The 14,565-nt window shown below is 40.2% G+C and overlaps 1 protein-coding gene across 1 annotated transcript in view; it reads right to left on the bottom strand.

Annotated features, from left to right (window-relative positions):
• NR6A1 (nuclear receptor subfamily 6 group A member 1) overlaps positions 1 to 14,168 on the bottom strand; it is a 218,932-nt gene extending 204,764 nt beyond the window's left edge. Inside the window, exon 1 of the mRNA XM_055333636.1 lies at positions 13,883 to 14,168. Coding sequence (XP_055189611.1) covers positions 13,883 to 13,982 — 100 coding nt within the window. The 5' untranslated portion in view covers positions 13,983 to 14,168. The remainder of the gene's footprint in view (positions 1 to 13,882) is intronic.
• Between the last annotated feature and the right edge of the window lie 397 nt (positions 14,169 to 14,565).

The raw sequence follows: 14,565 nt of genomic DNA, 5'->3' as shown, positions 1-14,565 counted from the left end.
AGAAAGTTTCAGAGAAAAATAAGAAAATGATAATGAAAACTGCTTGGACACAAGATTAATATAGGTTATTTTCCCCCCCCACTTTCTGTATTTTCTACAATGATCATGCATTTCTAATTTAAAAACAGATTCCAGGGCAGCTCACATTAAGTACCTAACAGCCATAGGCAATTCAAGCACACAGTTCAGGGATCACGCCACTTAAAATCTAAATACAAGATACAGCTAAATCCCTCCTGCTTTTATTTATATGCAAGCACTTCCAACTGTGTTCCCCAGGATGTGTCCCTCAGACAACACTCTAAAGTTGCTTTCCAAATGAGGTACTAGAAACACTGGGTATTCTCCAGCCAGGAGCCCCATCTATGCTCCTTAAACTAGCACTGAAGAATAAATCTACAGTATTTCACATCCTTTGTATTATCCATGTGTGCTTGGTAATAGTTTCTTATTAATGGAACACACTGTATAGAAAGCAAACTCACGTTGAAATATTTGGAAAGGCTCAAAACAGACAAAATTTTATCTACAAATGTTAAATGCATTTCTTCATCACAGTAGTACTTTTGGTTAGCTCTGGATTCTGGCCAGCCCAATTATCTTTCAGATTTGATTTTTCAGCAAGAGAATATTTTTGTGTGTGGGGGAAAGTAATTGTAATTTCCCACATTAGGTGATTAAGTTCTCTCCTCTAAAAGGCTGATTGGTTTCCTGATGCCAGTAAAATGATTGATGAATATTTCAACTGCAGCTCTCCGGCTTACCGCTCCCCCCATTTTTCCCCTTCCCCCATGCATTGCTGCCCCTTTCCTGCTGTGTTCCCTTTTTAAGAATCTACAGCATTTAAGGAGCTTTTGCAATTTTCCTTAATGAATCCAAGTTCTCAAATGCAGGGCATTTAATCTTAAGAGGATAGGACTCTTCCCAATGCTGAATGAAGTTTTGCAGATAAAAATCCCTTTACAAGCAATAAGGGAAAAACTGAAATTAGCTATAGATTTGACTCAATGAATGAAATTGTACTTACAAAAAAAGTGCAGCATGGATGGTTATAAATGGAGAAAAAAGTGATCATTTAAAAAAAAAAAAGTCTACCAGAAGTCTAATTTCAAGTTTACATTACAAATTATAGCATTAGAGCTTTAATTGTAAATAGATTAAGAAATTGTAAATTTCTAAAATTTAAAATTTTTTAGAAATTGTAAATTTCTATAAAAATACACACAGAATGGAATTTGCACATAAATTATGTGATCCTACAGACTTTAAATCAGCCAGGTGTCCTAAAATCAAAACAGGGAAACAGAGTATGTATGATAAATACAAATGTTGAGGGATGATTGAACAGTATCTGAAATCCAAATCATGCCAGAGAATCTGTGCTGTGTAATAGCTATTTGCTTTAGGCAGGGCTTCCTAAATTGCAACTTCCTGTTTTACCCAATTCATTCCCTAATAAAGCTGGAAAATCCCTTCAGGGATTATCTAATTTATAATTCAGCTCCTTCATTTTACAGGTGACATATAAACAGGACTTCATAACAGAATTAGAATCAGAACCCAGACAAAACCCAGGCCTTATTAACTAGTTCCTGAGTGTCAAAACTCCCCAAATAATATGGTTGCTTGGCCTTTTCTCTCAAGTCCTTTCCTACTCAGACTATACTGTTACCATAATCTATTCACCCACACTGCCACATTTTTCTCACTATACCTCTCTTTGCTAGAAAATCACTTTCTATATTTTACAAGCTTTGGACAACTGGCTCTTATACTACCAATTTAAAAAGTTACATCAACCTTCTTGATTTGGTTCTCCTCTCCTCCGTAAAGCTAACTTTTGTGTGGCAGAATTAAAAACGGTAAAAAAGGACAAAGCCATCTTTCCTAAACTGAATACCCCAGGGCAAACAGCCAGGAGTTATTGGTCATCTCATCTTAATTTGGTGCATCTAGTCACTGTAGCTACAAGGAAAGCCACATTTCCAAAAAGAAACTACATTCTGGTTGGAGGGCCCATCAAACCTTCGATTTAGCTTTTAACACACTTCTTGACTTAGATATTGGCTCCAGTTTTCCCAAGTGACTGAGAAGCACATTCTCTTCCCATATGTTTTGTAGACTTTCTCTGAATACCAACAAAGGACTCAGACTCAAAGATCTCTGATAAAATCAAGACTCAGATTCCTGACCTGACTGTTCTTTCATTCATTCATTCATTCATTCAACATTTATAAAACATCAATTCCTTGTGCTTAGTCTTGAGGACACAGATGCAAGATAGGTTATCCCTGCCCTGAGTAGCTCAAAAACTTTTCTTTCCTTAGTACCCTTTAGGGCCACCAAGGATTGTCCCTGACTCCACAAAATTGTTCTCTGGTTGGCTTATTAAAGCCAACATAAGAGAATGAAAAAAGTCACTTGGAATTCTAAAAGTGGATCTTGTGACCATCTACAGAAAGCTGAATTCTGGGCCTCCACAACTATAAATGGCCTGGATTTGCAAGTGTGTGCTTTGCGAAAGCCATTTTGGTTGGTACTTTATAGACCTTAATCACTAATAACCCTACAGTCAATTTCAAAAACGTTAAGTATGGAGGTTGGGAGAAATTAAATCTAGGGAACAATTATTTACAATGTTACTAACTATAAAATTTGGGGTTGAACCTCTATGGGTTTTAGTTTTCATACTTGCAAAATGGAGAGGATAGCAGAACACCTAATTCGTAGAGTTATGAGGATAAACTAAGTTAATACATGTAAGGCGCTTAGAATATTATATAAATGTTAGCTGCTATAATTAAATGAGAACACCAAAGTTCAGAGAAGTCAAGTGACAAAGTCACATAGCTGTGATCTTTGTTTTGCCACACTCCAGAGTCCATGCTCTTTCCCTCTCACACCACCTAACCAAAACCCTTCCTCCCTGACAGAAACTACTACTGCCACTTCCAAAAAACAAAGCCCTCTAAATAGGTATCAGTGGGGGTTTCCCCCAGGTGGTTTATTATCCTGCTAAAAAGCGATTTTGGAGGAAGGATTTTAAGGCTAGGGAGGAAGTCTCCTGACAGGTTAGATTTTTATAGCAAGAATATGGAAGAAAAAATAATCTGCCTCAGTTATTAATTCTGGTAATTAAAACAACTCAATTGATGGATTTAAAAATTTCATCTGAAACTTGAAATATTAATAGGAAAAAGGAAAGACTTGTATCTTCTTATAAAGCTGCAACCCCCACAGAATACAAAAATGCTTTAAATGATATTTTACATGAAACTCCAAGAACATCAAATTACAGAGCTCTTTAAGAAGCCCAAATATCTCACTGATCTTTCATCACCCACCAAGTTTCATCTTAAGATCTGATCCAGTAATTCCTTATTGTTATTCACATTGTTATGTGACATTTCTTCTGCCAGCAAGCTCACTACAGAATGAGTTCTACCTAGCAACTACCCTTAGGAGTAAATCCCTAATTCTTTAACAACACAGTAATTGACTTACACTAAAATGTTACTCACACTAGGAAAGGGTATTCTTTGAGAAGAGGAGATCTTTCTTCTATATAGGCTTTATTACCACCTCCCTCAGTGAAAACCAGGTTAAAAGGCAAACCAATCTACAAAATGACATTGCCAAAATCTCAACTTTAAGAGACTCAACAAAAGCAAACTTGTCTGAAAGCAAACAAGCAAGCTACTCCTGCAGGTTTAAAAAGCAAGATAGGATCTTCTAAAATCTCATGTAAGTATTCCTTTATTTTTATAGGAAGGACTCCTATTAAATATTTTTGTGTTATAAGACTTATTTCCACAATTATAAATCTCCCCTTAGTGAGGAAACAGGTTCTGTTGGAAAATTTCTACCACAAGATAATTAACAGTTAAGTAACAGGTTTCATGTAACAGGTAACAAAAAGCCTTATCAGAGAACTCAGTGAGGGTGAACTATGACACACTTCATTTAGTCTCAAGCAACGAAAACCTAAAATGATATGAACTCTTTCATTTTCCCCCCCTCTGTAGTCCCTTTATGGAGGAGAAATAAGAAAGAAGGAAAGACAGAAAGATGAAACAACCCAAAGTAACAAAGTACTAACAATAGGATCTTATGGGGTCATCATTTTCTTCCATCTTAAATTCATTTACACATAGTTTTGGTCTGAGTGATTATCATGACCTGAGCCAAAGGCAGCCACCCAACCACTGAGCCACCCAGGTGTCCCAAAAATATCTGTTCATTTAAAGTAACAATAAACCTATCACGTTATATAAATAACAAGTTTTTATGAAAAACAAACTTTTTAACAACAACAAAAACTGGTGAGAGGAAGAGCGTTGTTTTATACTTTTTTGGTACTAACATCTGGCTTAATCCTGGCAGCTAGATTCTCCTGTATGTGTCTGCATTCAGTACGTGTTAAGCCATTTTGGTTGAAGTATACGCAGAAAATCTGGCCTGATTTATAACTGGAAAAGGAAGAAGTATCTACTTGCTAAAATTTGTGTATTTTGATAATTCACCAAAACTTAATAAGTGGTAGTTTCTTAAAAAGGTTAGTTCAGTGTGAGGGGTGCCTGGGTGGTACAGTCAATTAAAAAACAGACCCTTGGTTTTGGCTCAGATCAAGATCTTAGAATCATGAAATCGAGCCCCACAACTGGCTCCATGTGGAGTCTGCTTAAGACACTCTCCCTCTCAGGGTGCCTGGGTGTCTCTCAGTGGGTTAAGTGTCTGCCCTCAGCTCAGGTCATGATACCAGGGTCCTGGGTTTGAGCCTTGCATCGGGCTCCCTGCTTGGCAGGGAACCTGCTTTTCTCTCTCCTGCTGCTGCTACCCCTGCTTGTGCTCTCTTGCTCTGTCAAATAAATAAAATCTAAAAAAAACAAAAACAAAAAACCTCTTCCTCTCCCTCTGCCCCCGCCCCCACCTCATCCCACCCCTCACCTGCACTGTAAAACTAATATTAAAAAAGTTAGTTCAGGGGATCCCTGGGTGGCTCAGCAGTTTAGCACCTGCCTTTGATCCAGGGCATGATCCTGGAGTCCGGGATCGAGTCCCACATCAGGCTCCCTGCGTGGAACCTGCTTCTCCCCCTCTGCCCGTGTCTCTGCCTCTCTCTCTCTTTGTGCCTTTCATGGATAAATAAAATCTTAAAAAAAAAAAGTTAGTTCAATGCAAAATATAAAACCGTATCAATGAACTTGTGTATTCTGTCACAATAAAATCCATTGGTCTGATAATTTGATAGATCCTTTTACCCACGCAGAATTTTGTTAACATCACACACCAACGAAGGAAATATTCCTTCACTGACATATGAACTTCAAAATGTTAGCATATTTCATCACACAGTATCAATGAAAAATCAAACTTGTTAATAGTGATACTTCTCTTCAGAAAAGGCCTTTAAAAAAAAAGAAAGAAAAGAGAAAAGAAAAGAAAAGAAAAGAAAAGAAAGAAAAGAAAAGAAAAGAAAAGAAAAGAAAAGAAAAGAAAAGAAAAGAAAAGAAAAGAAAAGAAAAGAAAAGAAAAGAAAAGAAAAGACCTTAAGTATTGGGTAGCTGTCAAGCTCAAAGTGACAAGGGCAAGTTTTCCAAAATTCTAATTGTCCTCTGAAAGCTCAAATTTTACTCACCAGCAACAAACAAATACTGTCAGTTTTCCTTGATGTAACTAGCTCATGTTCATTTTCAAAAAAATGGACTGCCAAATACCTAAGTCCCAATAAACCATAGTTTGTCAATTGTTCTTTCAAGTGAAAATGATGTTCCATGAAAAAAAGCAGCTACTACTTCAGCTTACAACATAATTGCACAAGTCCTTTGCCTTATTTTTTTTTCAAGATTTTATTTATTCATGAGAGACACAGAGAAAGAGAGAGAGGCAGAGACAGAAGCAGGCTCCATGTAGGGAGCCTAATGTGGGACTGGATCCTAGAACCCCAGGATCACACCCTGGGCCAAATGCAGGTGCTAAACCGCTGAGTCACCCAGGGATCCCCAGCATTTTGCCTTAAAACAAGTATTCTATTTTGGTATGCAGCAGAAATTCTTTGTGTGTACTTGCCTACTTGCAATTTCCTCAAATATAGTATCAAAAACATGTACTCAAGGGCTGAGATTTAATAAAATTAATCATTTTTACCCCTTCATCAAAGTCAGACAGGTGAAATGGTTTTTAAAAAAATATTAAGTGCATGAAGGTGACAAATACAATGACTACTAGCACAGTTTGGTGCCTTGATTCTTCTAAAGTGCGAACGGCTTGTACCCACTGTCGTATTCTGCAACATCAGTACAAATGTCAACATGGTGAAAAAGGCAAACAATGCCAATGTTACAATAAAAATAGTTTTCACCTCAAGACTCTCCTGAAAGGGTCTTAGGGATTCTCCCAGAAGTTCTTGAACCACACTTTGAAAATCACTGGTTTAGATAATATAGTAAAAAAACAGAGTTAAAGACCCAATGAAGAGGAAGAAATTAAGTCTGAAACAATCCAGAAATGAATGACCAACAAATGATGAATGATAGAAAATAATACAATCCAACTAAGTACTATTTCATTAATGATTTATAAATTTTAAAGGCAAGAGATAAAGTCAAATAAAAAACGTATATGACTTCATAGAAGTGTTGTGTCCTCTTTCTTTTGTAAAGGAAAAAACTAAACTGAATAGTTAACTGTTATACAAAGAACACTGCATTTTTTTTTAATTTTTATTTATTTATGATACTCACAGAGAGAGAGAGAGAGAGAGAGAGAGAGAGGCAGAGACATAGGCCGAGGGAGAAGCAGGCTCCATGCACCGGGAGCCCAATGTGGGATTCGATCCTGGGTCTCCAGGATCGTGCCCTGGGCCAAAGGCAGGCGCCAAACCGCTGCGCCACCCAGGGATCCCAAGAACACTGCATTTTATTTATTTTTAAAAATTTATTTATTTATTCATGATAGACAAAGAGAGAGAGAGAGAGAGAGGCAGAGACACAGGCAGAGGGAGAAGCAGGCTCCATGCCCGGAGCCCTACTCGGGACTCGATCCCAGGACTCGATCCCGGGACTCCAGGATCGCGCCCTGGGCCAAAGGCAGGTGCCAAACCGCTGAGCCACCTAGGGATCCCCAAGAACACTGCAATTTATAAGAAGTTAACAAAAATGGTTAAGACTGAATTTTTAATCCTTCCAGGATGACACAGCTTCAAGATTGAAATGAGTGCATGAGTTACATAAAATTAATTTTTTGAATGAAAACTATATTTAGGTTAAGACAGTTCCCTTGTCCTTCATTTTGGCACAGATTTGTTATTGAACTGTTTCCTCAGTCTTAAACTATAGGGTAATACCTCTGTTTCCTTTGAATTCAAAGTAAATAAAGGTGGTTTAAAAATTTGATTATCCATATCCTTTTTCAATGTTTTTAAAGGAGGAAATTAACGCAGAAATTCTGATACTTATAAAGAAGGACTGGAAAAGCAAACAGAACCCACTCATAGACCTCTGAAATGCTTTATAGACAGATCTAGAATCCCGTGATACTATGAAATGTAAGAAGTTGCAAATAAAAGCTGAGAAGACTAGCTACCTCTTCCACATGAAGAATTTAGTTGTGATACTTCTCTCAAAATTATGACTATCATTTTAAATGAATTATTAATTTTCTTATGCAAATAGCTGTTCAAGCAAATATCTATGGTTAATACATCTTGCTAATAACCACAGCTACAGTTCCAATGTGCTTATTATTCAAACAATGCCCTCTATCATTATTAACAACTTCCTTTTATAACTTTGCCCTTTGACAAATTCACCATTCTGGTTCCAACCACCCACAGAGTAGATCTTCAAATCAAAAACTCAGATTTGTTTCTGGAGTAGGTTACATGTTGCTGCCTAGGGAATTGGGTTTTGGAAACATTACACTTGCCAGCTGACTTATCAACAGTGCCCACAGAATGGACACCAATTTAAGGCAAGAATCTCTCCAGAAAATAGAAAAATATGCTACTACTGCCATCTGTGGTTTATGCTTGAATAGCTTCTGTGGCATAAACAAATTGAAGGGTGTACAGTTTGCAATTAAGATCCAAAGACCTCATTATTTGAATATATTTTTTAAGTTAACTCTTAATGTAACAAACTGTAGAGTTTATTAAGCGTATTTCATAAGAATTTGGGATTCTCTATTTGAACTTATTCTATAATACTGATGGAGAAACTACAAACTACCTTAAATGAAAACTTTTCCCTTGCATCAAGGCTCATTTTTCCCACTCATTCCTAAAGAAATTCAAAACACTTGACTGTCTTCTGTGAATTTATAATTAGGATAATTTCTCTTGTGAAATAGTGACTATCAACAGTAAAACAACTCCAAAATTTTTAAAGAAACGTATTTCTAATGAATTTTCTACTTAGACATGAGAGTTCGCTCCATTCAAGACAAATTTTCAAGGTTCAATTATCCCCATAATTTTTTCAAGAACAAAAATTCAGAAATGCAAGTGAAGCCTGAAAGTAGACTATTTTCACAACTTATTTTCTCTCAGATTGCATTTTCACTTGACAACCACTGTAGCTTAGGGATCAAAAGATTTGGTGCAGCTGGGGGTGGGGAAAAAAGCAATTCAGCTCCCCAGCAGCCAGCTGAGGAAATCCTGGTTCTCTCCCTAACTAAATCACTGTTAATCAAAATTACCGGGTTACATAGTAAAGTTTTATTTAAATAAGCAGAACTAGCAAAAAAATTCTTGTTTTCTCGAGAAGCTGTTCTACACAGACTGCTATTTAACGGCAGGTAATAAAGGAAGGATGAAATAATTCAGAAATATTTTATTCTTTCAAACAAAATTAGTTCTAAACCACACTGAAAAGCAGGTTAGACATCTCACAATGGTTTTCTTCTAATTTTCCACTATCCATAGTCTAACAGCCTTCTTTTTTGTAAAGACAAGCTGTGTTGGAAAACAAGCAATAAATACCAGCCTTGATTCTAGTAATAATGTATATATCAAAGTTACACCCAGATTTTTTTTTCTAAGGTTAAGCTCAGATGAATCCAAAACTTTGGCTGTAACAGGGGCTCAACACCTAAAAATCAATTACCTGCTCAGCACTTCTTGCCGACTTTTAATAATTCTGATATTTCTGAACTCTAGTTATCAAAGGCATCAGTAAACCCATAAGAAATTACCTGAGCCAGGAAAAAGCCGACCTTAAGAATACAAAAGTTTGAAACAAAAAAGTTTAAAAAGTTCCAAACAAAACACTTTCTTTTACAAAATCTTGGTTTTGGAAATACACTCAAAGAACTGCAAAGAATTAGGTGTTTGTATGGGCATATTCAGCAGCTACCCTCTGTTAAAATTGTTTCAAGGATTTTTTTTTTTTTGCAGAAATGCAAATTTTGTTTAACTGTTGATTCAGAAGTTTAATTTTTCTGTGACCCTTTTTCACATATAAGGTGATTGGTTCACACAAAATAAGGCATTTTTATTGCCCTACTTTAAAAGAATAAATTTGACCAAAAATGTAGAATTTATTCTTAAAAGGCATCTTTACAAATTTAACTTCCAACCTAATTATATACATGAAAATAAATAACTGAAACAAAGTGTCCTTTAACTTGGCTATAACACAAAAGTAAATACGAGAACCAAAAATTATGACAAGGCCCCAAGACCTAAATGAGCTTGTTGAACACGAAGTCTCCTGATATGGAAGGAGCTATCCCTGGCTTTTGAAATTCTGAAGCCGGAGGTTGTGATCTCAAGACAATTCATCAACGGACTAAATTGTTCAGCACAAACCAATAAATATCTACCTAATTATAAAAACAAAATGATAGTGTCTTAATACAAGATGAACACACACAGTCCCGGGCCCCCAAACACACAAATATTCATTAGTAATTTAAGGCAACTTGCACAACAAGCACTACAATACTTTTATACTACAAGTGGTATAAGAAATTTCTTTATCAATATCACAGTAACAGTTGGCATTTCTAACCCCTATTCTCCGCTAACCTAAAATTATTTTACTCTAAAGCTTATTTTTTTACCTTTGCCCCCACCACCTCAGGAGAAAGTGGAAAAAATGAGAAACCAAGAAATTATGGATAAAATATGGAAATGCACGATTTGGGAATAGTTTAGGAAATCTTCCAGCAGTTTTTTTTCATTAGCTTCCCTTCCTCCTCCCCACTGAACTTCCTTTCACATTCTAACGCAGGCACATGAATCCACACACCTTTTTGCTATGGAATTCAGAATAACAAGATTATGAAGCATGTCACAACCATATTTTCATTACAAGGAACAGAAATGCTCACAAAGATTTTGGTGGATAGTGAAATGAGATCAGAAATGCCATCTCGCACCTCAGCTGCTCAAAATCACCAGTGAATCAGTTCATTGTTGCCTTTCAGTGTTCTTTGGAGGTCGTGGAACTTACTAAAAAATACCTGTGTGCCATTTGTATACACAACAGTACTGCAGTATGTTTTTTTTTTTTTTTCAATGAAAGTAGAAAATTCTGAGGGGATTCAGAATTAACTTTTAAAGTCACAGAACTAAAAAAATAAAATAAAATAAAAAAATAAAGTCACTGAACTGAAAAGTTAGTGTAATCGAAAATATATTTTCAGGGATAAACATTTGCATGACACAGTCATGCAGGAAAAAGGCTTCAAGTTATTTAGCGAATTTCTCCCCATTTCCTCTAAAGTATAGTTACATAAAACATGCTTTTAATTACTAATAATGGCTTATAACCTTTCTTCTACTTAAAATATCTAAAAGACTACTACTTCATTCTGTTAAAATACAACAAATGTAAGCCAGTATATACTTCCTCAAATCATTCATCTTCCTTTGAAACCCCAAAAAGCGAGCAGTCCTCTATTATGACTAAATGAGTTCGTGTTTGTTATGAAAACCTACAGCAACTGGAAATATCTAGCACAGCCAGCACATGAAATTCCTGAAAGAGTTATGGTGCATCAAAAACAACTACTAGCAACTAAAAACATCTACAAGACTGTAAATTCGGCATCAATGGCGTTTCTGGCAGGAAAACATTTCTAAAATTCCACCTCCAGTTAATTTCATCATGACACAAACCAAAAGACTTCCTATATCTAGATAGCTATCTACTGCAAATATTTCATACAAAATGGCTATCAGTCTTTGGATAAAAAGTCAGGAGAATTCATTTTCTCTGCTTAGAACTTAAGCAGTCTCATTTACTTTTGGAGAAAAATATTACTAAGTATAAAAGGTGGGGGGAAGTCCCCACCATTCCAAAGGTAAACTTTCTTTTAACTTTTTCTATTTTGGTAATTCTTCTGTGATAAATCGTAAAACAGTATACAATCCTCGTTTTTATACTGAAAAAATAAGACATCCCACAACAGTCTAATGTTTCCTGTATTTTCTTTTAAGCCCATCAAACTGCCCAAAGTCCCACTGTGTTTTCAACAAAAAGGAAATATTTGTTGCACTAAAATGGACTGATGTAAAATATTAACACCACCTTGGCCTAAATGGAATGTTCGATAACATTCTTTTAAATGGTTTTGACCAATTGAGGAAATGAGACTATGAATGGGAAATTTGATTAAGAGTTAAAATTACCATTGAGTTCTTTAAAATGTACTTATGAATAATTAATAGCAAATGCAGTTCTTAGGCTTCCCTTACAACATACTCAAGTAGAATTGAAAGTAAATGTCTGCAGTAAAATCGATCATCTACAGGTTATGCACAGGTGCTACAGGAAGTACACACATGTAGAAAGACATTATGAAAATACATGTACTTAATGTGGTCTATAAAATAGATACAGGTTGGGTAAAAAAAAATCAGCGTAAATATTGGATCAGGATTTACAACGTTCATACATCAATATCAAAACAAATCTTTACTTAAAAAGCTTTAAAAGTCAAAAGCATTAAAGAAATCCTTTGTTCCTATGATACTGTCTTCTACCCTCAATGGATTCCAGCCTCCTCCTTTGTGACACGGGAATTTTATTGATCTCAAACATGTTCACATTCGGAAATTATTCTCCAAAGACATCCCACGGGACTGCCAGCCACCTAGATACCACACAGCACATACATCTTAAAAAAGGACAAGGGCTTTTAAAACATACCACTACTTGGTCAGCAACATCAAGTGAAGTTAACCAGGCTCTCTTCTAAACAGACTACCTGATCTACTGAATTGACAGTAAATGTCTGATGAGTTTGTAAGTACAAGGAGGCGCAGATTTACCCCCAGATCTCTCCCCTTCTGTAACTCTTCATTCATTCAACAACTGAGCGCCTAAATGACCTATTTTCAGGTTATTTTCCTCACACCTGCCAGGTCACTGTCCTGATTGAGAAACTTCTTGCTGAAGCAATTAATTTTTAGTGCCTCCTAACTGTCCTGGGTGTTTGCATTCAATTTGAAATCTGTTACTTGTTAGACACTGTTCCGTCCTAGATCTTTCAGAGAATTGCGAGTTTATGGCGCAGAGAGGGGAGGAGGCGCGGATCTCCGAGAGCCTGCCCTTTATTCGGAAATGAGATGTGAAAGGTGGAAGGCAGGGCAAATAAATAAATAAATCGGGTTTGCAGCCGGAGCGTTTGCCTGCCGGTGCGAGCACCCTTTGTAATGCAGGCCTCCCGGGGCTATCGCCTGCGCTAATTGCTCCAGGGCGCTTTCCAAGTTCAAAAGTTCACCTTTTACGACCTCACAAAAGCTCCTTACACGTTACCAATAAAAACATTCCGCGGCAAACAGCGAGGGGGAAAATATCAAACAGATACAAATAAAACACTCCGCAGAGGGAGGGAGCCGGAGGGGGGTGGGGAGAGGAGGGCGAGTTCGCCCGGAGGAACCCGAGGACTTGGCCGGACGTGGGGGAAGGGGGAGACTGGAGAGGAAGGGCCCGGCCAGGTGAGGAATTCTCTGCGCCGGGGTCCGGGAAAGGGAAGGGGAGAGCTGAGCTTGGGCGGGCACGGACCGGTACGGGCCGGAGGGAGAAAGGAAACAGGCAGGTGTCCCGGGGGCCCGGTCGGGCCAGAGATGTGAGCCAGCAGAGAAGGGGGTTTGAGCACCGGCGGAGGCAGGAGCAGAGGAATGGGGTGTGAAGCAGGCACCGAGAAGTCCGAAAAGGAAGCGTTACGCCGGGAGCTAACGAACTAGGGGTCGGGACAGAGGTGGAGGCTCGCGGTACTTACGGGGGGGGGGGGGCATGGGAGGCCCGGGACTAGAGAGGAGCAGGAAAGGAGCTCCAAAAAGGTGAGGGCACAGAGCCCGACGGGGACGAGGGTGTGGCGTCCGCAGAGGGAGGGAGCACCCGCGTGGGAGGGCGCCGAGGTGATGGGGGGAGGGGAGAGCGCCGAAGGGACCCTCCGAGAGGAGAAAGGGGAGGCTGTGAGCACACGGGACCGAGGAGAAGCCCCCACTGACGGGACGCGGGGGGGGGGGGGGGCGGGAAGGGTCCGCGCTGAGGGGACCCAGAGGCAGGGGAGGGCTCGGCGCTGAGGGGACCTGGGGGGAGGGAGGAAGATTCGCGCACAGGGGACGGGGGGAGGGGAGGCCTGTACTGAGGGGACTCGGGGGAGGAGGAAACGAAGGTTCGGGTTGAGGGAACCGGGCAGGGGGAGGGTCCGTGCTGAGGGGAACCGGGAAGGAGGGGGGAGGGTCCACATGTAGGAGGGCGGGGAGGAGAGGGTCCGCGCTGAGGGAACCGGGGTGAAGGTCCACGCTGAGGAGACCCAGAGCCGTTACGGCTTCCCAGAGAGTCGGCTGAGAAATAGGGGAGCCCCCGGGGCAAGAGACAGGCAGTCGGTTCTTCCTGGACCCGGGCTCCGCACGCCCCTCACCCACCGTTGCGCGGCGGCGGAGGGAGCGCGGCGGGCGGCTCCAGGAACCCCGCCGAGCCCCCGCCGCCTCCCCCTCCGCTAGGCGGCCGTTCGTCCCGCTCCATGCGGTGGTGCTCAGGGCCCGCGCTCGGTTCGCTGCTCCGCCATGACCGACGCCCTCGTCCTAATCGTCGCCGTCGTCCGCCGGGGGGGAGGAGGCTGTCAGGGGCCGGCGGGCTCCCGGCCGCGGCGCTCTCTGGGCCCCGAGCCGCCCGGCTCCGCGCCCCTCCGCGCCGCGCCCCCTCAGCACTGGCCAGCTCCCTCCCCCGACGTCACGCGCCGCTGCCACGCACGGGCCTGAGGGGCACGCTGGGAATTGAAGTGCGCCTGGCGAGGCTCGCCACGCGGGACCCCACCAACCGAAGGGGTGAGAGATAGGATAAGCAGCCCTAAGAGGTGGAGGCCAAGGCCTGTCAGTGTCACAAGCCGTGATAAAAACTTCTGGTGAAATTTAAAGAATTTGACAAATCAGGGCCTTCTCTTTATTTGATTTTTCCAATATCAAAGTTCCCTACGAATCCCGTATCCCCCCACCTAGATAATGAGTCTTTCCCAGGGGCGGATCGCGAAGGAGCTGGGTGAGCACGTGCAGTGAAGCCCAGCCCTGTGGGCGGGGCCTCGGGGGCAGAGTTTGGGGATATTCACGAG

Source organism: Nyctereutes procyonoides, unplaced genomic scaffold (genome assembly GCF_905146905.1).
Source record: "Nyctereutes procyonoides isolate TBG_1078 unplaced genomic scaffold, NYPRO_anot_genome, whole genome shotgun sequence".
NCBI classification, from domain to species: domain Eukaryota; kingdom Metazoa; phylum Chordata; class Mammalia; order Carnivora; family Canidae; genus Nyctereutes; species Nyctereutes procyonoides.
The sequence above is the reverse complement of the archived record's forward strand: the minus strand, read 5'-3'. Positions and strand labels throughout refer to the sequence as shown.